This window comes from Myotis myotis, unplaced genomic scaffold (assembly GCF_014108235.1).
Source record: "Myotis myotis isolate mMyoMyo1 unplaced genomic scaffold, mMyoMyo1.p scaffold_m19_p_29, whole genome shotgun sequence".
NCBI lineage: Eukaryota > Metazoa > Chordata > Mammalia > Chiroptera > Vespertilionidae > Myotis > Myotis myotis.
The window spans coordinates 1,722,622-1,744,965 of NW_023416334.1; the positions used below are offsets into that span (position 1 = coordinate 1,722,622).

The 22,344-nt window shown below is 43.1% G+C and overlaps 1 protein-coding gene across 10 annotated transcripts in view; it reads left to right on the forward strand.

Moving 5' to 3' along the window:
• Positions 1–22,344, forward strand: part of PRPSAP2 (phosphoribosyl pyrophosphate synthetase associated protein 2) — a 61,867-nt gene that overhangs the window by 30,819 nt on the left and 8,704 nt on the right. For all 10 annotated transcript variants that reach the window (XM_036296369.1, XM_036296378.1, XM_036296374.1 and 7 more), the window contains 2 exons: positions 12,571–12,719; positions 21,466–21,536. In XM_036296369.1, the coding sequence (XP_036152262.1) occupies positions 12,571–12,719; positions 21,466–21,536 (220 nt within the window). The remainder of the gene's footprint in view (positions 1–12,570; positions 12,720–21,465; positions 21,537–22,344) is intronic.

Consider the following 22,344-nt stretch of genomic DNA (forward strand, 5'->3'; position numbering starts at 1 on the left):
GAGGAAGGGCAGTTAGACTGTGACTTAGGTTGCACTTGTGACGAGCATGGTGTGCCGCGTTCTTAGAGCTGCCCCGTGCAGCCCGGGCTGTGCAGCCAGGGCTGTGCCGCACACGCTTCCTTCAAGAAGCTGCGTCACAGGCCTCGCATCGTCCATGAGAAAGCCACAGTAAACTGCCTCACTTTGGAATATAAACATTCCAAACAGCTTTTCAAACATTTGTGAAAAGGCTGAATTAATTAAAATTTAGTAATTTATTTTTCTGTGATGTATAGACTTTTTTTTTTTTAAGATATTTTATTGATTTCTTAGAAGAGGGGAGAGGGATAGAGAGTTAGAAACATCAATGAGAAAGAAACATCGATCAGCTGCCTCTTGCACACCTCCTACTGGGGATGTGCCCACAACCAAGGTACATGCCCTTGACTGGAACCGAACCTGGGACCTTTCAGTCCGCAGGCCGACGCTCTATCCACTGAGCCAAGCCGGCCAGGGCTGATGTATAGACTTTAAAAAAATTAAGGTAAAAATCACATAACATACAATTAACCATTTTTAAGTATATAGTTCACTGGCATCCAGTGCATTCACAAGGTTTTGCAATGACCACCTCACTCCAGAATACCCTGTACTCACCATGTAATCACTCTCCATCCCCTCCCCCCAGCCCTGGCAGCCATAACCTGCTTCTGTCTCTGGATTTGCTTGTTCTGGATATTTCATAGAAATGGAAGCACACATTATATGGCCTTTTGTGTTTGGTTTCTTTCACTTAGCATAATGTTTTCGAGGGCCAGATATCTGTGTGTTGGTATTTCATTCTTTTTATGGCTGAATTATACTCTGTTGTATGGATGGGCTGTACTTGATCTGTTCATTGCTGATGGACATTGGGGTTGTTTCTGCGGCTGTTTGGAGTAGCTGTGAACATTTGTTTGTAAGTTTCTACATTGACACATGTTTTCATTTCTTGTGGATGTATGCCTAGGATTGGAAATGCTAGGTCATGGTACCTCTATTTACATTTTTGAGGGACCACCAAACTTTTTTCCATTCTCACCAGCAATGTACAAGGGTTCTAATTTCTCCACATTATTACCAACACTTATTTTCTGTTTTTTATTTTTTATTATAGCCATCCTAAGTGGGTATGAAATGGTATCTCATTGTGGTTTTGTTTTGTGTTTTCTGTTGTTAATCCTCACCAGAGGATATTTTCTCTCATTGATTTTAGAGAGAATGGAAGGGAGGGGCTGAGACAGAGTGAGAGAAATACTGATCTGAGGGATTGGTTGCCTCCCACACATGCCCTGACCAGGGCCCGGGATTGACCTGCAATCCAGGTACGAGCCCTTGACTAGAATTGAACCTTCCACCCTTCAGTCCAAGGGCCGATGCTCTAATCACTGAATCAAACCGGCTAGGACTTATTGTGGTTTTTGTTTGTTTTTATGTTTTTGGTTCATCCTCACCTGAGGATATTTTTTCCATTGATTTTTAGAGAGAGTGGGAAGGAAGGAGGGAGGGAGAGAGAGACAGAGACAGAGAGACATTGATTGGCTGCCTCCCGAATGTGACTCAACTGGGGCCAAGGATTGAACCTGCATCCTGGGTACATGCCCTTGACTGGGACCCTTTGCTGCATGGGCCGACGCTCTTACTACTTAGCCACACTGGCTGGACTCTCATGTTGTTTTGATTTGGATTTCTAGTTATTAATGATGTTGACCATCTTTTCATGTGCTTGTGGCCATTAGTATATCTTTGGACAAATGTCTACTCAAATGCTTTGCTTCTTTTAATTATTTTATTTTGAAATTAATCAATGCTTAATTAAAATGTCTACAAATATATGCCCGGCTGGTGTGGTTCAGTGGTCGAGTGTCAACCTGTGAACCAGGAGTCACTGTTCAATTCCTGGTCAGGGCACATGCGCTGGTTGCAGGCTCGATCCCCAGTCAGTAGGGTCAGGAGACAGCCGATCAGTGATTCTCTCTCATCATTGATGTTTCTGTCTCTCCCTCTCCTTTTCTTACTGAAATCAATAAAAAGTTACAATACTAGAGGCCCAGAAAGATCCTGAAATGGCCCTGGATGCTGGAAAGCTGCCATGGGTAGATCACAGAACTCTCATATCCAAGTCCAGTGATCAGAGAACTCTCATATCCAAGCCTAGTGCTGCTCCCATCCAGCCCAGATCCTGAACAGAAAGCTGACGTTCTAAAGCTGTACTCAGTTCATTCACTGTTGGGGTGAGAAAATATCCCAACTCCCAGCTCTCTTGATGGACAGGGCTCCAGATATCACCCACTGATTGGGGGGAAGGCTGCCCATGGCGGCGGCTGGGAAAGCCAGCTAGCCAAGGACATTATGTTGTGGCAGGTGTCTGGAGGAACCAGATAGTGTCGTGATCTCAAAAAGGAAACACAGCTGCTTCTGCCTCTCCCCGTCGCTCCCGTATGCATCCCCTGAGTCCCAGGGAGGGCTTTGAGCCAGCAGCCTTTGCTTATTTTTAAATGGGGTTGTCTGTTTTTTTTGTGGTTGAATTGTAGAACTTCTTTATATATTCTAAATACTAGACCCTTCTCAGATTATATGGTTTGCAATTATTTTACTCCATTCTGTAGGTTGTCTTTTCCCATTCTTGATATGTCCTTCGATGTACAAAAGTTTTTAATTTTTATGAAGTCTAATTTAGCTTTTTCTGTATCACGTCTAAGGAGGCAATGCTAAATCCAGGGTATTAAGTCTTGCCCCAATGTTTTCTCTTAATGGTTTAGTTTTAGCTCTTATACTGGGTTGGAGAGCTGTTTTGTATATGGAGTGAGGTAAGCCTTCAGCCTCTTCCTTTTCCCTGTGATCATCCAGTGCAGTCGTCCTGCACTGTTCATTGAAAAGACTCTTCTTTCCCCCTTGGATGACTTGGCACCATGTTAGAAACAATTGGCTGTAGATGTTCATGGCATTTATTTCTGGACCCACAGTTCTGTTCTGTTATCTGTGTACCAGTACCACCCTGTTTCGATTACTGCAGTTTTATAGTAACAGTTAGATCAAAACAATCAGAAGTGGGTGGAAGTGGGAGTATAGATCTTTTATGTGTTCTCCATCAACACCCAAGAGGGGAGTGGCCTTGTGACCACTGGGCCGGTGAAAGTTCCGACTCCTCTAGGCCTCCTCTGACACTACCTTGTGGGGCGGGGGGAAGACCCCTCCTTCCTGCCGAGTTGGGGTGGACGTCCAGGGTTCACTCTCCACTGACGCTGGCAGGTGGGGGCTCATTCCTGCTGAGTAGGGATGAAAGGCCCAGCTCCTACGTGGCCTTCTCTTAAACCACCCGTTGGGGGCTTGGGGTGCATCATTATAGCTTGGCAAGGAAGGAAGTGTAGGACCTTCACTTGGTTTTTACTCATGTGGGAGGGATGCAGCTGCCATGTTTTCTGTCATGTTTGTCTGGAGTAGGACAGTTACTGTCTTAAAGTTTTCTGACTTGGGAGGCTGCTCCTTTCTTGGTCTTTTGGATAGAGAAAGCAGATTCTTTTGGGGCTCTGTACCATTGGTATTTTGGGGTTGCCTGTTTCTCCAGCTGCTAATCTGGGATAATGCAAAAAGAAAGCCCAGAGGACTCACTGCCATGTCATTTCTCCAGTCCTGAGGCCCCTAGCCAATCAGCATTCTCCTCTCCAACACTGGAGTCTTATGTTTGTTTCATATATATATAAAACTAGAGGCCTGGTGCATGAAATTCATGCACTCAGGAGGGGGGGTTCCCTCAGCTTGGCCTGTGCCCTCTCGCAGTCTGGGAGTCCTCGGAGGATGTCTGACTGACGGTTTAGGCCTGTCGGCAATTGGAAATCCTGAGTGCTGCTGGGGAGGTGGGAGAGGCTCTCACCAGCGCCGCTGTGCTCGCCAGCCATGAGCCCGGCTTCTGGCTGAGCAGCGCTTCCCCTGTAGGAGCGCACTGACCACCAGGGGGCAGCTCCTGCATTGCGTGCCTGTCCTCTGGTGGTCAGTGAGTGTCATAACGACCAGTCATTCTGCCGTTCGGTCGATTTGCATATTAGCCTTTTATTATATAGTATATCCAGGTTTTTAGTTGTACTTTGTGGAAGGACTGCTCCATCTTAGTGGAAGCAGAAATTGCAGCAATGTGTTTTGTTGTTTTTTTTTTAAATTAAATCTTTATTGTTCAGATTATTACAGTTGTTCCTCTTTTTCCCCCCCATAGCTCCCCTCCACCCGGTTCCCCCCCCCTCCGCCCTCACCCCCCCCCCCCACTGTCCTCATCCATAGGTGCACGATTTTTGTCCAGTCTCTTCCCGCATCCCCCACACCCCTTCCCCCCCAAGAATAGTCAGTACACTCCCTGTCTATGCCCCTGATTCTATTATAATCACCAGTTCATTCTGTTCATCAGATTATTTATTCACTTGATTTTTAGATTCACTTGTTGGTAGATGTGTATTTGTTGTTCATAATTTGTATCTTTACCTTTTTCTTCTTCTTCCTCTTCTTAAAGGATACCTTTCAGCATTTCATATAATCCTGGTTTGGTGGTGATGAACTCCTTTAGCTTTTCCTTATCTGTGAAGCTCTTTATCTGACCTTCAATTCTGAATGATAGCTTTGCTGGATAAAGTAATCTTGGTTGTAGGTTCTTGGTATTCATCACTTTGAATATTTCTTGCCACTCCCTTCTGGCCTGCAAAGTTTCTGTTGAGGAATCAGCTGACAATCGTATGGGTACTCCCTTGTAGGTAACTGACTGTCTTTCTCTTGCTGCTTTTAAGATTCTCTCTTTGTCTTTTGCTCTTGGCATTTTAATGATGATGTGTCTTGGTGTGGTCCTCTTTGGATTCCTTTTGTTTGGGGATCTCTGCGCTTCCTAGACTTGTAAGTCTATTTCTTTCACCAGGTAGGGGAAGTTTTCTGTCATTATTTCTTCAAATAGGTTTTCAATATCTTGCGCTCTCTCTCATCTTCTGGCACCCCTATAATTCTGATGTTGGTACGCTTGAAGCTGTCCCAGAGGCTCCTTACACTATCTTCGTATTTTTGGATTCTTTTTTCATTTTGCTTTTCTGGTTGGATGTTTTTTGCTTCTCCGTATTTCAAATCTTTGACTTGATTCTTGCAATCCTCTAGTCTGCTGTTGTAACTCTGCATAATATCCTTTATTTCAGTCAGTGTATGCTTAATTTCTAGTTGGTCCTTTTTCATAACCTCGAGGGTCTCACTAGATTTCTTGAGGGTCTCACTACATTTATCGGCGGTTACTAGAAAGTTCTTGAAAAAAGTGTGGTTTTGAACTCTATATCTAGTCATTTGCTTTCCTCCATTTCTGTCATTTGTGACCTGTTTCTTTGTCTCTGCATTTTGGCTGCTTCCCTGTGTTGGTAGAGTGGCTTTGTGTGCTAGGTGTCCTCTAGGGCCCAGTGGCTCAGCCTCCCCAGTTACCTGAGGTAGACACTCTTGGTGCACTCCTTTGTGGGCTTTGTGCAGTCTTGTTGTAGTTAAGCCTTGATTGTTGTAGTAATCACTGGGAGGAATTGACCTTCAGGCCAATTGGCTATGAGAGTCAGCTGTGTCTATGGTGGGAGAACTTCTGTGCTGAAGACACCCTTATGAGGCAAGACTTGCTTCAGTAGGGCTTTGGTGCTCACTGAGTTTGCCCCCTGAGTGTGTCCCTTATGGATCAGAGGAGTTGTAATTGGATGGTCCCACTCTGACCACTGGGTACACTGGCTCTTGGATCTAAAGAGGTGCTAATTTAACCTCTGCCTGAGGCTACCCAGCAGGAGCTACGAAGAGATCTGCAGATTCCCCTTCCTTTTTTAGGGTTTGGAGGTGCCCAGATGAGGCCCAGCTGTGAAGCAATGCAAGCTGCTGTGGGGCCTTGGGCCTTCTCTTGGAAGTTCTGGGTCTGTCTGGCCCAGCTGCAGTTTGTTAGGTAATTTTCAGATTGCAGAGGATCAGGGCATTCATATGCAAAAGCCTCTGCTGCAGCCTGGGTGGGGCGGGGTCTCGGGATCAACAGGGCGGAGCAAGCAGCTATGGCTGATCCTCAGCCCTGCCCTAAGGGGCCCCGAGTCTCAGTGTCCCGGTAATTGCTGTAAGCACCCCTGAGAGAAAGCCGCCCTCGAGTTCCGAGTTCTGCCCGCTGCCAGACAATCCAGTCTCTCCCTATATGAGTCTGGGTCCCCAGAGACTCACCCGGAACTGGAGTACAGAGCAGTCGGGGGCTTGTGACTCCCTCCTGATTTAAAAAGACAGCCACGTCCTCAGTTGCCAGCCCCTGCAGCATGTATCTCTGTACTTCCACTTCTGCACCTCCTCTGAGTCTCAGTGTGCTTTTCTCTTTCCTTCTAGCCGTAAAATTTCCACTCAGCCAGCCTTCCTGTGGTTCTGGATGATGTCCGTTTTGTCTTTTAATTGTATTTTTTTTTTTTTTAAATATATTTTATTGATTTTTTACAGAGAGGAAGGGAGAGGGATAGAGAGTTAGAAACATCGATCAGCTAGCTGCCTCCTGCACATCTCCCACTGGGGATGTGCCCGCAACCCAGGTACATGCCCTTGACCGGAATCGAACCTGGGACCTCTCAGTCCGCAGGCCGACGCTCTATCCACTGAGCCAAACCGGTTTCGGCTTAATTGTATTTTTGAATTTGCTGTGGGAGGCAGCAATTTCCGGTGTTTACCTATGCCGCCATCTTGGTTTCTCCGCAGCAATGTGTTTTGATAAATTTTCCCCACTAAATATCAGAAGAATGTGATGAACTTTGACTCACCTATCTGGGTAGGCTTTTGGTAATTTCTATAATTCTCATTTGCATCTAACATCATGTGTTAATGAGATTAAGGGATGAGTAGTAGAGTGTTTTTTTGTTGAAGTAGCCTTTTGCTACACTCATTTGGCATTTATTAGAATGACAGAGATGTTTGTCACTTATCCATCCAGATGTTTCTTGAGAACATAGTGCACTAAATGATGTCACCCCAGGTGTTTATGGCATTTATTTGGACCCTCAGTTCTATTGTCTGTGTGCCAGTACCACATGCTCAATATCATTAACCATTAGAAATCCAAGTCAAAACCACAAAAGACGCCCTCAGGGAGCTTATGTCATATGTTTTATTTACTATTGTGGACTGAATGTTTCCCTCCCCCACAGAGTTCAAATGTTGAAATCCTAATCTTATCCAGTGTGGTGGTATTTAGGAGGGTGAGGCCTTGGGGAATCATTAGGTCACAAGGGTGGTGCCCTCTGGATGGGATTAGTGCCCTACGAGAAGAGAGGGAGAGAGCTTGCTCTGGCTCTCTGTTCTCTGCCTTCTGAGGGTATGAGAAGATGGCCATCTGCCAGCCAAGAGGACTCCGATCTGCTGATGCCTTGATCTTGACTTCTAGCCTCTAGTGTTGTGAAATAAGTGTCTGATGTTTAAGCCACCCAGTCTGTGTTCTGTTGTAGTAGCTGGATCTGACTAAGACATCTATATTATCTCATTTGATCTTCTCTGGGAGGAGGTCAGCATTTATCTCACAGATGGGGAAGCACACCTAAGGAGATGAAGAAAGGTATCCAGGGTGATTCAGCTGTATGTTGTTCACTGGAAGGGAGTGGCACGATGAATGACTTCTTGCAGTGTTTTCCACACCAGTGATGACAGGATTTGAGTCTTGGCCAAATATCAGTGGAATTGATTTGCCCATTTACTGGGTCTTCCCTTCATACATATAGGACTTGGGAGTGTGCTCTCCTCATTGAAGGCATTGTGAGACCTTTGTGGTTAGTTGCATCTAACATAGTAAAGTCAACTTCGTGGCTCGCTTTGTCTCCCATACTATGTAGTAGTGATTTTCTTTCATTCTAAAGTCCTGATTTGCACATTCATCCAGAGTTAGAGTTTGAGATGGTGCTTTCTGGCTTAGTGATATGCCATTTTTTATCTGACTGTTTCTAGCTTCTTCCAAGTTTTTCATTTAGTGCCTAACCTTAGAAAACGGCTGTAGCTAATTTAAAGGACACCACAGCAGCAGGAGGTAGTTAAACAAGGAGTCTGGACATGGGCTTCCACTTGGGGCTTAGCCAGACTTTGTGAGAACCGTGAGAACCGGTCACGCAGTCTCTCCAAGCCTCAGTTTCCTCACCAGCAAAATGAGGGTAGTGCCTGCACTGCTGCCCTGTCTCACAGAGTTGTAATAAGCATCAAGGAGCATATGGAAGGAGTTTACAAATTAAAACACCACTATGCAGAATGGTGGTTGTTAGTGCCCTTAGAATTCTGAAGTTATTGATGAGTATGTAGAGTTTACATACTCATCAATAACTTGAGTTTTAGAGTTCTTTGAGAATGAGCAGTTGTTTTGAATAAGAGGGGTCATCTGAGAGTATAATGTTACTTTAATAAGAAACAAAACTTGCCTGGTCGGCCTGTCTTAGTGGTTGAGCATAGACCTATGAACCAGGAGGTCATGGTTCAATTCCTGGCAGGGCACATGCCTGGGTTGCAGGCTCGATCCCCAGTGTAGGGTGTGCATGCAGGAGGCAGCCGATCAATGATTCTTTTTCATCATTGATGTTTCTATCTCTCTATCCCTCTCCCTTCTCTGAAATCAATAAAAATGTTTTTTTAAAAAAGAAACAAAACTTGCTTTAATGAGTTGTTTGGAATTGTTTTCTTAGAATAACTGAGTGAGTAGAAAAAAAATCTGAGTTCCTGTGTTATGTTCTAACCCAGCCGTGGGCAAACTATGGCCCGCGGGCCGGATCTGGCCCATTTGAAATGAATAAAACTAAAAAAAAAAAAGACCGTACCTTTTTATGTAATGATGTTTACTTTGAATTTATATTAGTTCACACAAACACTCCATCCATGCTTTTGTTCCGGCCCTCCGGTCCAGTTTAAGAACCCATTGTGGCCCTCGAGTCAAAAAGTTTGCCCACCCCTGTTCTAACCCATGATGAAAACTAACCTGAATCATTGTGCTACCAGTAGCACGGTCGAGTTGCTTTGGAATTTCTGTGACTGTTCGTGTAAAACATTTCTATTTCTGGTAAAATCTGTATGCAAACTAGGAATAAAAGGGGACTTCCTCATCTGATAAGGGCCATCTATGAAAAACCCATAGCTTGCCCTGGTGGGTATGCTCCTGTAGAGCATCCGCCCTCCAACCAAAGGGTGGCAGGTTCGATTTCCGGGAAAGGGCATGTATGTGGGTTGTAGTTTTGATCCCAGGCCCTGACAGGAGCCACATGCAGGAAGCAACCAGTTGATGTGTCTCTCTTTTATCGATGTTTCTCTTCCTTTCCCTCTCTGAAATTCAGTGGAGCCCTAGCCAGTTTGACTGATGAATAGAACATCGGCCTGCAGACTGAAGGGTCCTGGGTTTGATTCCAGTCAAGGGCACATGCCTGGGTTGCAGGCTAATCCCCAGTAGGGGGTGTGGTGTGTAGGAGGCAGCTGGTCAATGATTCGTTTCATCACTGATGTTTCTCTCTCTCTCTCCCTCTCCCTTCTCTCTGAAATCAATAAAAATATATTAAAAAACAAACAAACAAACCCACAGCTAACATCATACTTAATGGTGAGAGACTGAAAGCTTTCCCCTGAGATCAGGAATGAGATGATATGTCTTCTCCCTACTTCTGTTTGGCACTGTGCTGGAGATTCTGGATAGTGCTGCAACTTAAAAAAAGAGAGAGAGATCCAGTATGGAAAGGAAGGAGTAAAACAGTCCTAATTTGCAGGTAGCATGATTATTTATGTAGAAAAATATGAGGAAACCTACAAAAGTGCAGTTAGGACTAATAAATCGGTTTAGCAAGTTTGCAGATTATAAGGTCAATAAACAAAAATCAATTGAATTTCTATATACTAGCAATGAACGGTTGGAAATTGCATCAAATTAAGTGGAACAGGTAAACCTAAGATGTTGAAGGCTTGTACACTGAAAATGCAGAACATTACTGAGAAAAATTAAAGACCTAAATGAGCAGAGGAAGATGCTGTGTTCATGGGTCAAAAGACTCGGTATTGTTAAGATGTCGTTTCTCCTCAAATTGAGAATATAGAATTGAGACCCCCTCCCCCCAATCAAAATTTCAGCAGGCTTTTTTGTAGCAATTGACAGGCTGATTCTAAAATTCATATGGAAATGTAAAGAACCTAAAATAGGCAAAACACCTGAAAGAGAACAAAGTTGAAGATCTAACACTATCTGAAGTTAAGACTCATATAAAGCTAAAGCAACATGAGTATGAGCTATTGGAATAAAAATAGAAATACAGACCAGGAGAACAAAATCGGGAGGCGCAAAATAGACCCATATGTATCTGTCATACTGTTTTCAACAGATGTGCAAAGGCAAGTTAGTGGAAAAAGAAAAGTCTTGAACAAATGGGTGATGGGATAATTGGATGTTGATGTGTAAAATAAAATGACTCGAGTGATACCTCATATAACTTACAGAAATTAACTAAAAATGAATCATAAACCTAAATGTAAAATCTAACTGTAAAAGGTGGTGGAGGGGGGGAGGTAAGAGATCAACCGAAGGACTTGTATGCATGCATATAAGCATAACCAGTGGACATAAGACATTGGGGGGTAGGGGAGGCCAGGGGATTGTCAAGGGGGGGGGGAGCGGGAGGAGACATATGTAATACTCTTTGTAATACTTTAAGCAAAAAAAAAAAAAGAAAGAAAAGCTAGGCAAAAGGTAAAAAAAATAAAAAATAAAATAAAAACTGTAAAAGTTCTAGAGGAAAACATAGAAGAAAATCTTTGTGATCTTGGCTTAGGCAAAGATTTCATAAATATGACACCAATAGCACAATTCATAAGAAAAAATTGTTAAATTCGGTGTTGTCAAAACTAAGAATTGCTCTCCAGAAGACATTTGGAGAATGACAGGAGAAGGCCCAGATTGGAAGAAAATATTTGTAAAGCATATATCTGATAAGGGACCTATATTCAGGACATATTAAGAAACTGGCAAAAGATAAACAGACCCTTTACCAAAGAATATACATGGACGGCAAATAAGCACATGAAAAAATGGTCAACACCATTTGTCTTGAGGGAAATCCAAATTGAAACCACAATGAAGTACCACTACAGGCCATTAGACTGGATAATTTTAAAATGACTGACCACACCAAGTGCTGGCGAGAATGGGGAGGAATGGGAACCCGCATGGGAATGAAAGATGGTATAACCACTTTGGTCCTTTTTTGTTTTTGTTAATCCTCACCTGAGGGTATTTTTGCCATTGCTTTTCAGAGAGAGAGGAAGGGAGGGAGGGGGAGGGAGGGAGAGAGACAGACACACACAGAGAGACACATTGACTGGTTGCCTACTGTGGGCAAGGTGCATGCCCTTGACCCAAGACCCTTCAGTGCATGGGCCTATGTTGTGACCACTGAGCAACACTGGCCAGGGCTGTTTTTTTTTAAAGGGTTAAATATATGCCTACCATATGATCCAGCCATTCTACTCTTAGGTATTTACCCAAGAGAAAAGAAAGCATGAGTCCATACAAAGATTTATACATGAATGTTCACAGCAGTTTTGTAATAGCTCAAAACTGGAAACAACTCAAAGTCCATCAACAAGTAAATGGACAAACTGTGGAGACCTCTACAATGAACTGTTGCTCAGCAATGTACGGGATGGCCTGCTGACGCACACTGTAGCGCGAATGGACCTCCAGAGCGTTATGCTGAGCGGGTGAAGTGAGACACAAGAGGACTACGTGCTCTGATTCCACGTCTGAAATCTGCGGTGACAGAAAGCGGATCACTGGTGGCTGGTGCTGGAAGGAGAAATTACAGAAGGGCATAAGGAAACGTTTGTCAGATAAATACTTTCATTGTCTTGGTTATGCTGATGTTTGTATGGATATCTACATGCATCAGAGTTTATGAAATTATATAGTTTAAATATGTACAGTTAATTGTATATCAATTACACGTAATAAAACTTAAAAATTGATGCTTAATACTTTGAGTTTTTTAAAACAATATATATTTTTATTGATTTCAGAGAGGAAAGGAGAGGGAGAGAGATAGAAACATCAATGACGAGAGAGAGTCATTGATCAGCTGCCTCCTGCATGCCCCCGACTGGGGATTGAGCCCACAACCCAGGCGTGTATCCTGACTGGGAATTGAACTGTGACCTCCTGGCTCATAGGTCGACGCTGAGTCATGCCGACTGGGCAGTACTTTGAGTTTCTAATGCACTTTGTTTCATGTGGTTTGTACTCACTATAGAGAATTAGCAGCTACAAGGGAGGAAGCAGGTTTAGCGGAAGTTACTTACCTTGTGCAGCTCACTCAGTGGGCTGAATGCAGACCAGGGCCCTGCTCTGCACTCATTGGTGCCCATTGCCAGAGGGACGTGTTTGTCCTGGAGCCTAAGACTCTGTGATTATTTTATTCTCTTGTTTTTCATTAATTCTTTGGGAAACTACATTTTATTTATGGTCTTTTAATGTTTCTTCCATTGATGTTAACAGAAGACGGGTGCTGAGATGTTTTTTAATTGTCTCATGCTCTGCCTCAGGGCACAGTCTTTTGCTGAGCGTCTGCGGCTGGGCATCGCGGTGATTCACGGAGAAGCTCAGGACGCCGAGTCCGACTTGGTGGATGGACGGCATTCCCCGCCCATGGTCAGGAGTGTGGCTGCCATCCACCCCAGCCTGGAGATTCCCAGTAAGTGTGTTGCCCCTTTTTGCTTTCCTCTTTGGTTTTAAGGCTGACTTACTTGTTGTTTTTTTGTTGTTATTAATCCTCACCCGGGAATATTTTTTCCATTCATTTTTAGAGAGTGGGAGGGAGGGAGGCAGGTGGGGAGAGAGACAGAGAGAAACATCGATGTGAGAGGGACACATCAATTGGTTGCCTTCTGCATGTAACCAGACCAGGGCCAGGGATTGAGCCCACAACCCTTCCCTGTGCGGGTTGACACTAACCACTGAGCACACCAGCCCGGGCTGATTATGCAGCTCTTTGAGATAATTAAGACCATGTGGAGATAAGAGAGAATCTATGGGATATATGTGAATAAGGCAGAATACAAGAGTGTATACCCATCTTTGTGCAAAGACCAGGAAGAACTATGAAGGATGGAAATCATTATGATGGTGGTAAGATTGATGTGTGAATTGGTTTTTATTTTTAGGAAATTTACCTCATTCTTTAATAACATCTTTTTTTTTAAAATACTGCCTTTTGCCCTGACCGGTTTGGCTCAGTGGATAGAGCATTGGCCTGCGGACTCAACGGTCCCGGGTTCGATTCTGGTCAAGGGCATGTACCTTGGTTGCGAGCACATCCCCACTGGGGGGCGTGCAGGAGGCAGCTGATTGATGTTTCTCTCTCTTCGATGTTTCTAGCTCTCTATCCCTCTCCCTTCCTCTCTGCAAAAAATCAATAAAATATATTTTAAAAAAAATACTGCCTTTCAGTCTTTTGAAGAAGGAAAACTTTTCTTCTACCCTCTTTACAGTCAGTAGTTAGGGGCCTGAATCTGTCTTAGTAAGAGAAAAGACAGATTTTTTTTTAAGGTGGTAAAAACAGATTTTCCTTAGGAAATGTTGCATTGTGGGAGAAGACACCTTGCTGTAGAATGGAGCTTACCTCTGACTACAGCAAGGACAGTGGGGGTTGATAGCCAAGACGCAGGGTGGGATAGGGTCAGTGGATGGGAAATTACTGAGAGGAGGGCGGCATCAAGGGTAGGGGAATTCTTGCTAACCTGACCCAACAGAATTCCTGCTGAAGGAAGGCCTGGGGGGCCCATGAGTTCTGGAATTCTTGCTGAAACTCAGCTGTGCGGCCTGAGGACAAAGCCCCAGGGTTAGTTCAGGTGGAGAAAGGGCTTATAGGTGCCGGACCACACTTTGGTCAAGGATGTAGTCTTGTTACTGTTACAGCCTTTATCACACTGAACTGAAATATTTTTTCAAACAGTTTTTTTATAAGGTTAATCATGTTTATTTTAATAAAATAACAGATTTATTTCCTATCACACTGGTGACAAGTCAGTGAGAATATTATTGCTTAAAATCATGAAGAATTCTCAAACTTGTGAACATACTCAGGACATGTGGTGATTCGGAATCTGGGTTTCTGTCGCTAATGGGGCTCACCGGAGTGGAGCTGCTGTGGCTAGGAATGTGGCCCTGAGATCCTGGGTTCAAATCCTGCCCCGGCCCTAGTGAGCTAGGTGACTTCGGGAGTTCCTTAACCTCTCTCTGTTTCACTTCCCTCATCTTTTTTATTTATTTATTTTTTTAAATATATATTTTATTGATTTTTAACATAGAGGAAGGGAGAGGGACAGAGAGTCAGAGACATCGATGAGAGAGAAACATCGATCAGCTGCCTCTTGCACATCCCCCACTGGGGATGTGCCTGCAACCAAGGTACATGCCTCCGACTGGAATCGAACCTGGGACCCTTCAGTCCGCAGGCCGACGCTCTATCCACTGAGCCAAACCGGTCAGGGCCCTCATCGTTTTTAAAACAGTGTTTGCATGTCCCCACTAGACTGAAAGCTTTAAGAAGGAAAGATAATTTTGAATTTAATGTTGAATTCCTCACAAATAACACATTGCCTGGCATATAGTTAGCAATCAATAAATGTTTATTGAAGTAAAATTAACTTTTAGAGGAAAGACAGATTTTAGGAGGAGGTTAGAATTTGGGGCCTATCAGTGGTATACACCATTTTAATAGGGAAGAAGATGAGGACACAACGGGAAAACAAATGACCTTTTGGAAAGATCAGTGAGAGGTTAGGAGATGGGTGGGAGAGGTGGTTGGTGCGAGACAGTGTCTGTCTGGGTGTGGTGTTGAGTCAGTCTGCCTGGTTGTTCCTGGAAAGGAGGTATGACCAATGAGTTCTTTTGGAGGTTCTGCTTTTAGGCAGATAAGAGATTTAGAAATTTAGATCCTTCTGCTCAAAACACTTTGTATGCCACTGGGGAGTATTTTGGACCCCTTCAGGTTCTTGCTTTGTCTAGGAGTTTGCTCATTTATCTGTAGAGAAAACTTAGAGGAGGAAAGAGTGGACTGGAATAGCCATGAAGGAGCTGAGATTGCAGCTGGGCCTGTGGGCCTCAGTTAGCTGAGGTGGGGCTAGAGGTGTTGAAGCATGGGTTAAATCGGGGTGCCAGGACAGCGTGGGGGGCAAGAGGGCAGGCTCTGGAGACAAGGGCTGGGTTTGTGTCTGGTCAGGGTGTGGCCAGGAAGTACAGCACTCTCCTTACCAAAGGCCCTTAGAGGGAGGAGAGAGGGAAACGGTAGCAGGACTCCGCTGGAGCAGACCGCTGAGGATTTCGGATGCCATTTAATATACTTATATTATAAACAGCTGTGCAGGCTCTCAGGCTGGAGGCAGTAGTTGAGGGGTGGGTGTCTTCTTAGTCCAGGCCTGCACCCATATTGGGGTAAATTGCCTGGAAGAGAGACAAGAAATAGGCTGGCCAGATTTGGGAGACCATGAAGCTAAGGCAAGTTCATGGTGGGAGGGCTTTGACCTCGCAGGCGGTGCTGGGCTCTGTCACGATGGAGGCTCCTGGCCATTGTAACGGGGTGAGTAGGAGATGGGGTGTCTGGGAGTGTGGAGGACACCCACTCTTGATGTGAAAGCCATAACATGAAAGATCCCATTCATCAATTTTTTATTGATTGCAAGTTAAAATGATACTTTCGATACATTGGAATAAATAAAATATATGGTGAAAATTAATTTCACCTGCTTCTTTGTGCTTTTGTAATGTGGCTTATTGAGCTCACAACCCGGCAGGTGCCCACCAGGAATATAACTTTGGCCTCCTGGTTCGTAGGCCAATCTTATGGGTGTGGCTTAGATTGCTGAAGTGGGGTATGTATGTTTTCTCCTGGTCTTTGCCAATATAATATTGCAGTTAACTTATGTAGCAGAAATAACCTTTTTTCATACTTTGGCTTATCTATCTACCTATCTATTATCTATCTATCTATCTAAAAGCCAAAGTGACTGGCTGCCTGCTGCTTCACGCACTATATCCCTTGGGGGATGTTGGGCTGCCGGGTCCCAGGTTGCAAGAGGGTGCAGGCTAGGCTGAGGGACCCCACCAGTGCACGAATTTGTGCACTGGGCCTCTAGTTTCATTATAAGTTTCTAAAAGTGAGATTGATGAATCACTTTCTAAAGGGTTATATACCATTATACTCTTTCACCAGTATTGGGGTCAAATCCTTGAGAAAAAGAGTGCTGAAAATGTAAAAAAAAAAAAAGCCCTGGCTGGTTTGGCTCAGAGGATAGAGCGTTGGCCTGTGGACTGAAAGGTCCCGGATTTGATTCCGGTCAGGGCACATGCCCGGGTTGCAGGTGTGATCCCCAGTAGGCGGCGTGCAGGAGGCAGCAGATCAATGATTCTCTCTCATCGATGTTTCTAGCTTTCTCAAGGAAGGAAGGGAGGGAGGGAGGGAGGAAGGAAAGAAAGAAGGAAGGAAGGAAGGAAATGTAAAAAAATTTCTTTAGTTTTGGAATTTATCTTGCTTTGTTTAGCTTTACATTTCTGCCCCCTCTCTCCCCATACCGACCTAGGTTCACATACTGCATTTCATTGTCACTTGTCTTTAATCTCTTTTAATCTAGAGCAGTGGTTCTTAACTGGGGGAGGGGGTGGTATGGATTTTGTCCCTAGAAGACAGAAATGTCTGGAGACATTTTTTCCATTGTCACTATTGAGGGGGTCACTACTTGCATCCCGTGAATAGAGGCCAGGGATGCTGCTAAGACATCCTCCAGCACACAGGACAGCTCCCGCACCAGTTATCTGTCCCGAGTGTCAGTGGTGATGAGACTGAGAAGCACTGATCTAAAGCAGTCCTACTTTTTTCTTTAGTGACATTGACCTTTTTGTAAAGATTGGAGTAGAAGTCACTTAGCATAATTAACCATTGAGAAATACACAGTTCACTGGCATTTAGTACATTCAGAGTGTTGCCATTTCTTTCTAGTTTCAAACTTTTTATCACCCAGAAGAACACTCCTACCCATTAAGTCAGTGGTTCTCAACCTTCTGGCCCTTTAAATACAGTTCCTCATGTTGTGACCCAACCATAAAATTATTTTCGTTGCTACTTCATAACTGTAATGTTGCTACTGTTATGAATCGTAATGTAAATATCTGATATGCAGGATGGTCTTAGGCGACCCCTGTGAAAGGGTCGTTCGACCGCCAAAGGGGTCGCGACCCACAGGTTGAGAACCGCTGCATTAAGTAATCACACCCCATGTGCCCCAGGGAGTTCACTCTGCCTCTGTCCCTGTGAATGTGCCTATTCTGGACATTTCATCTAAGTGGAATTATACAGTGTGACCTTTGCATTTGGTTTCTTTTATTTAGCATGTCTTCGGAGTTCATCCGAAGATGCATATACCTTTTGAAGGCTGAATAACATTCCATTGTATGGATATGCCACAGTTTGCTTATCCATTCATTCATTGATGGATATTGGACTGTGTCTAACTTTGACTATAATGCTGCTGTGTGCATTCATGTACAGGTTTCTTGTAAACATATAATTTCATTTCTCCAGGGTCTATACCTAGGATTAGAATTGCTGGTTCCTATAATAATTGTATGTTTAATTTTTTTGAGGAATCACCAAACTGTTTTTCATAGCAGCTGTACTATTTTACATTCCTACCAGCAATGTGCAAACATTCCAGTTTCTCCATATCCTTATTAACACTTATTTTCTGATTTTGTTATTATAGTTATTGTTAACTGAAAAATAATATCAATTCATCAAAAAGGATTTATTCAGGAAAAGGGAAGATTTGCAACCTAGTACATGCAGATATGGGAAGCCGGGTGCACTCCGGCCTGCGTGCTGAATGGAGGGCATTTATAGAAGGGAAAGGAAGTTAAAGGAAGGGGAAATGAGAACCACAGAGCTTTATATAAACAGAGCTCTCCCTGAGGGGCACTCTCAGTTACCTAGAGTGCAAGTGGGCTTGACAGGGTACTTCGTTGTAGTTTTGATATGCGTTTCCCTAATGACGAGTGATGTTGAGTGTCTTTCCATGTGTTTGTTGTCCATTTGTTTAACTTTTTTGGAGAAATGTTTATTCAAATCCTTTGCCCAATGCATGAAATTCATTCAAGAGGCTCGGCCCTTACAGCCCCGGCTTTGTCTGGAAGGTTGTTCTGCTGTTTGGTCTAATTTGCATATTAGTTCTTTATTATATAGGAAGAGTTCTTTATATATTCTGGACAATAGACTCTTACCAGACATGATATGCGAATATTTTCTCTCATTCTGTAGGTTGTCTTTACTTTCTTGATAGTGTCCTTTGATGCACAAAAGACTTTAATTTACTTAGTTCAGTTTACTTATTTTTATATTTGTTGCTTATCTTTTGATGTCATAGCTTAAGAATCCATTGCCAAATTCAAGGTCATGATGATTTACTCCCAGCTTTTCTACTTAGAGTTTGATAGTTTTAGCTCTTATTTTTAGGTCTTTGCGTTGATTTTTGTGTATGGTGTGAGATAGGGGTCCAGCTTCAATTTTTCAAGCACCATTTATTGAAAAGACTTTTCTCTCCCCACTGAATGTTCCTGACACCCTTATGAAAAATCAGTTCTAAGTGTCTATTGGTGGATGAATGGATAAAGAAAATGTGTATATTATTCAGCCATAAAAAAGAAGGAAATCCTGCCATTTGTGACCACATGAAAGGATCTTGAGTGTGTTATCTCAGTGAAATAAGTCAGAGAAAGACAAATAATGTGTGATCTCACTTACATGTGGAATCTTAAAAACACACACAACAACAAACTCATGGAAACAAAGAAGAATGGTAGTGGCCAGGGCTGGGGAATGGAGGAAATGTTGGTCAGAGGGTACAAACTTCCAGTTAGAAAATGTGTAAGTTCTGGAGATCTAATGTACGTCATGGTGACTATAGTTGTTAATAGTATTGTATTATATACTTAAAAGTTGCTGAGAGAGTAGATTTGAAGTGTTCACAACACACACACAAATTGTAATCATGAGAGGTGATGGATGTGTTGACTAATATTTTTGTGGGAATCATTTTGTAATATACACCGAGTGGCCAGATTATTATGACCACCCCATCAGTACTTCATTGGGCCACCTTTTGCCTTCAATACTGTGGCGATTCTTCTTGGCGTTGACTCCACGAGATGTTGAAAGGTGATTTGAGGAATCGGACACCATGCCTGATGGATAGCACTGTCCAGTTCTGTGAGATTTGATGTTGTGGAACCAGCTGCCTGATGGCTCTTTTAACTTCGTCCCACAAATGCTCAATTGGATTGAGATCTGGTGATTGTGGGGGCCACCTAAGCAAGGTAAAGTCTCTCTCATGTTCTTGAAACCACTCCTGCACAATACGAGCACCGTGGCATGGCGCATTGTCTTGTTGGAAGAAGCCGTCTCCATTGGGATATGCCATCAACATGATAGGATGAACCTGATCAGCAATGATACTTAGGTATGTTGTGCTATTCAGACGTTGTTCCACATGAATTAAAGGGCCCAAATCATGCCAGAGAAACATGCCCCAAACCATAACACTGCCCCCACCAGCTTGAAGGGTTGTACTCATGCATGTGGGGTGCATGCTTTCATGCTGTTTCTGCCAAATTCTCACTCTGCCATCTGCATGATGCAACTAGAAACGTGATTCATCAGACCACATGACTTTTTTCCAATGCTCGACTGTCCAATCCTTGTGTTCCTGTGCGAATTGGAGACGTTTTAGCTTGGTAACTGCAGACAGCAAAGGTGTTCGAACAGGCCTTTGGCTGTTTTGCTGATACTTGCTCCATGGCTCCAAGCACCAACAATCATCCCATGTTCAAAGGCTGTTAGAATCGAGTTGTTTACCCACATCTTCAGAAAAAAGTCATTTCTACTGTCGTGGTAAACAGCCTGCTTCCCTATTTATAATGGTCTGGCCCTTTAGCAACTTCAGTGTGAAATTATAGCTAATTTGCCTACAAACATCAGGTGGTCATAATAATCTGGCCACTCAATGCATATGTGTATCAAAACATGAGGTTGTACACCTTAAACTCACACAGTGTTAGATGCCAATTATATCTCATAAAGTTGGGGGAAAACCCATTGGCCATAGGTGTTTGGGTTTACTTCTAGACTCAGTTCTGTTGCATTGATCTATATGTCTATCTTTATGCCATTACCTACATTGTTGATTAATAAAGCTTAATATCAACTGTAATTGAAAAATAAAATAATAAAGTTTTGTAATAGGTTTAAAAATAGGAAAATGTGAGTCTTCTACCTTTATTCTTCCATTTTTTAAAGGATTTTGGCTATTTGGGGTCTTATGTTTCCAGATGAATTTTATTTTCAGTTTATTTCTGCAGAAGCAGCAGTTGGGGTTCGATAGGGTTGCATTCACTCTCCAGACCCCTTTGGGAAGCATTGCTGTCTTAATCCTAAGTGTTCTGACCTATAAACATGGATTGCTTTCCTTGTGTTTTCTTTAATTTCTTTTAACGGTGTTTTATAGTTTTCAGTGTACAAGTCTTTCACCTCCTTCGTTCAATTCATTCCTTGGTATTTTATTCTCTTTGTCACTTTTTAAATGGAGTTGGTTTTTTAATTTCCATTTCAGATTGTTCATTACTAGTGTGTATAAACAATTGAATTTTGTGTGTTGATCTTGTATCTTACATACAGCTTTAGTGAATTTGTGTATTTAGTAGTTTTTTTGTAGATTCTTTGTTATTTTCTACTAGAGGCCTGGTGCATGAAATTTGTCAACTGGGTGGGGCGGGGTCCCTCAGCCCGGCCTGCGCCCTCTTGTAGTCCGGGGCTCTCGCAATCTGGGACCCCTTGCTCCTTACTGCCCACCACCGCTGCTGCGCTCGTCAGCCATCAGCCTGGCTTCTGTCTGAGTGGTGATCCCCCTGTGGGAGCGCACTGACCACCAGGGGGCAGCTCCTGCATTGAGCACCTGCCCCCTGGTGGTCAGTGCGCCTCATAGCAATTGGTTGTTCTGGTCGTTCCGCCATAACGGTCACTTAGGCTTTTGTTATATAGATATGTAGGATCATGTCATCTGCTAATAGATATAGAGGTAAGTACTACTTCCTATCCATCTGGGTGATTTTTTTTCTTTTTTTGTAGAATTGCCCTAACTAGCACAGCCAGTCTAGTGTTGACTAGCAATGGGGAAAGTGGGCATCCTTGTCCTATTCTTGATCTTAGGGGAAAGTTTTTAGTCTTTGACTAACTATATGAAGTTAGCGCTGAGTTTTTCATGGTTACTCTTTATCAGTGAGGAAGTTCCCTCTATTTCTAGTTTTTGGGGTCTTTTTATAATGAGACACTGACTTTTTAAAGGCTTTGGCTTTTTAATATAGAAACTTCTGTGCATGTGTTTTATTCTGACCAGTGCTGATTCCTAAAGAAAAGCCCCCAATCACAGTTGTTGGTGATGTGGGAGGAAGGATCGCCATTATTGTGGTATGTAAACTTCTTTTATTATTAATTGTTTTATTTACCATTGTTATTTTGTTAACTTATTTGTTAATTGTGTGGGGTTAGTGGTATGTCCAGGTAAGTCTCATTTGTTTGAGTTGGTGCCTTGCACTAAATGTTTATGTTGGTCCAAAAACAGAAAATTGTTACCATTAGTTTATTAATTGCTAATTACTTTGTTAACTAACTAGCTGTTTATCATAACATGAAAAATTGTTTTGTGATCAAAATAGGATACAAAATTGATTATAACTGTTTAAGACACACATCCTCTCTCACTGCACAAAGCCAGTGCACAGAAGAATACATAATACCTATATTATAGTTTAAATAATAAACTGAGCACATGGGTACTCACTGCTCAGCTTGGAGCAAGAACACTGGCGTGTTCCCTTCAGCGCCCAGGGCTTTCCCTGGCCTCTCTGCTTTCTTCCCACCAGAGCTGGTCACTGCCAGGCTGACGGCTGCCAGTACAGCAGTGGTGGTGGGAGCGTCTCCCGCCTCCTCAGCTGTTTGCAGACTGCGAGAGGGCCCAGGCCGGGCTGAGGGACCCTCCCGAGTGCACAAATTTTTGTGCACTGGGCCTCTAGTCCATATATATTTTAAAAGAGTTGTATATATATCCATACACACAAGGTGGGCAAAGTAGGTTTATAGTTGTTCATAGGGGAAAGAATACAATTATTAATAAATACTAATACAAGAATAAACTCTGTTTTGCATACTCACAACTATCAACTTATTTTTGCCCCACTCTGTATATAAAATACATGAATATTTAATCAATCTTGGA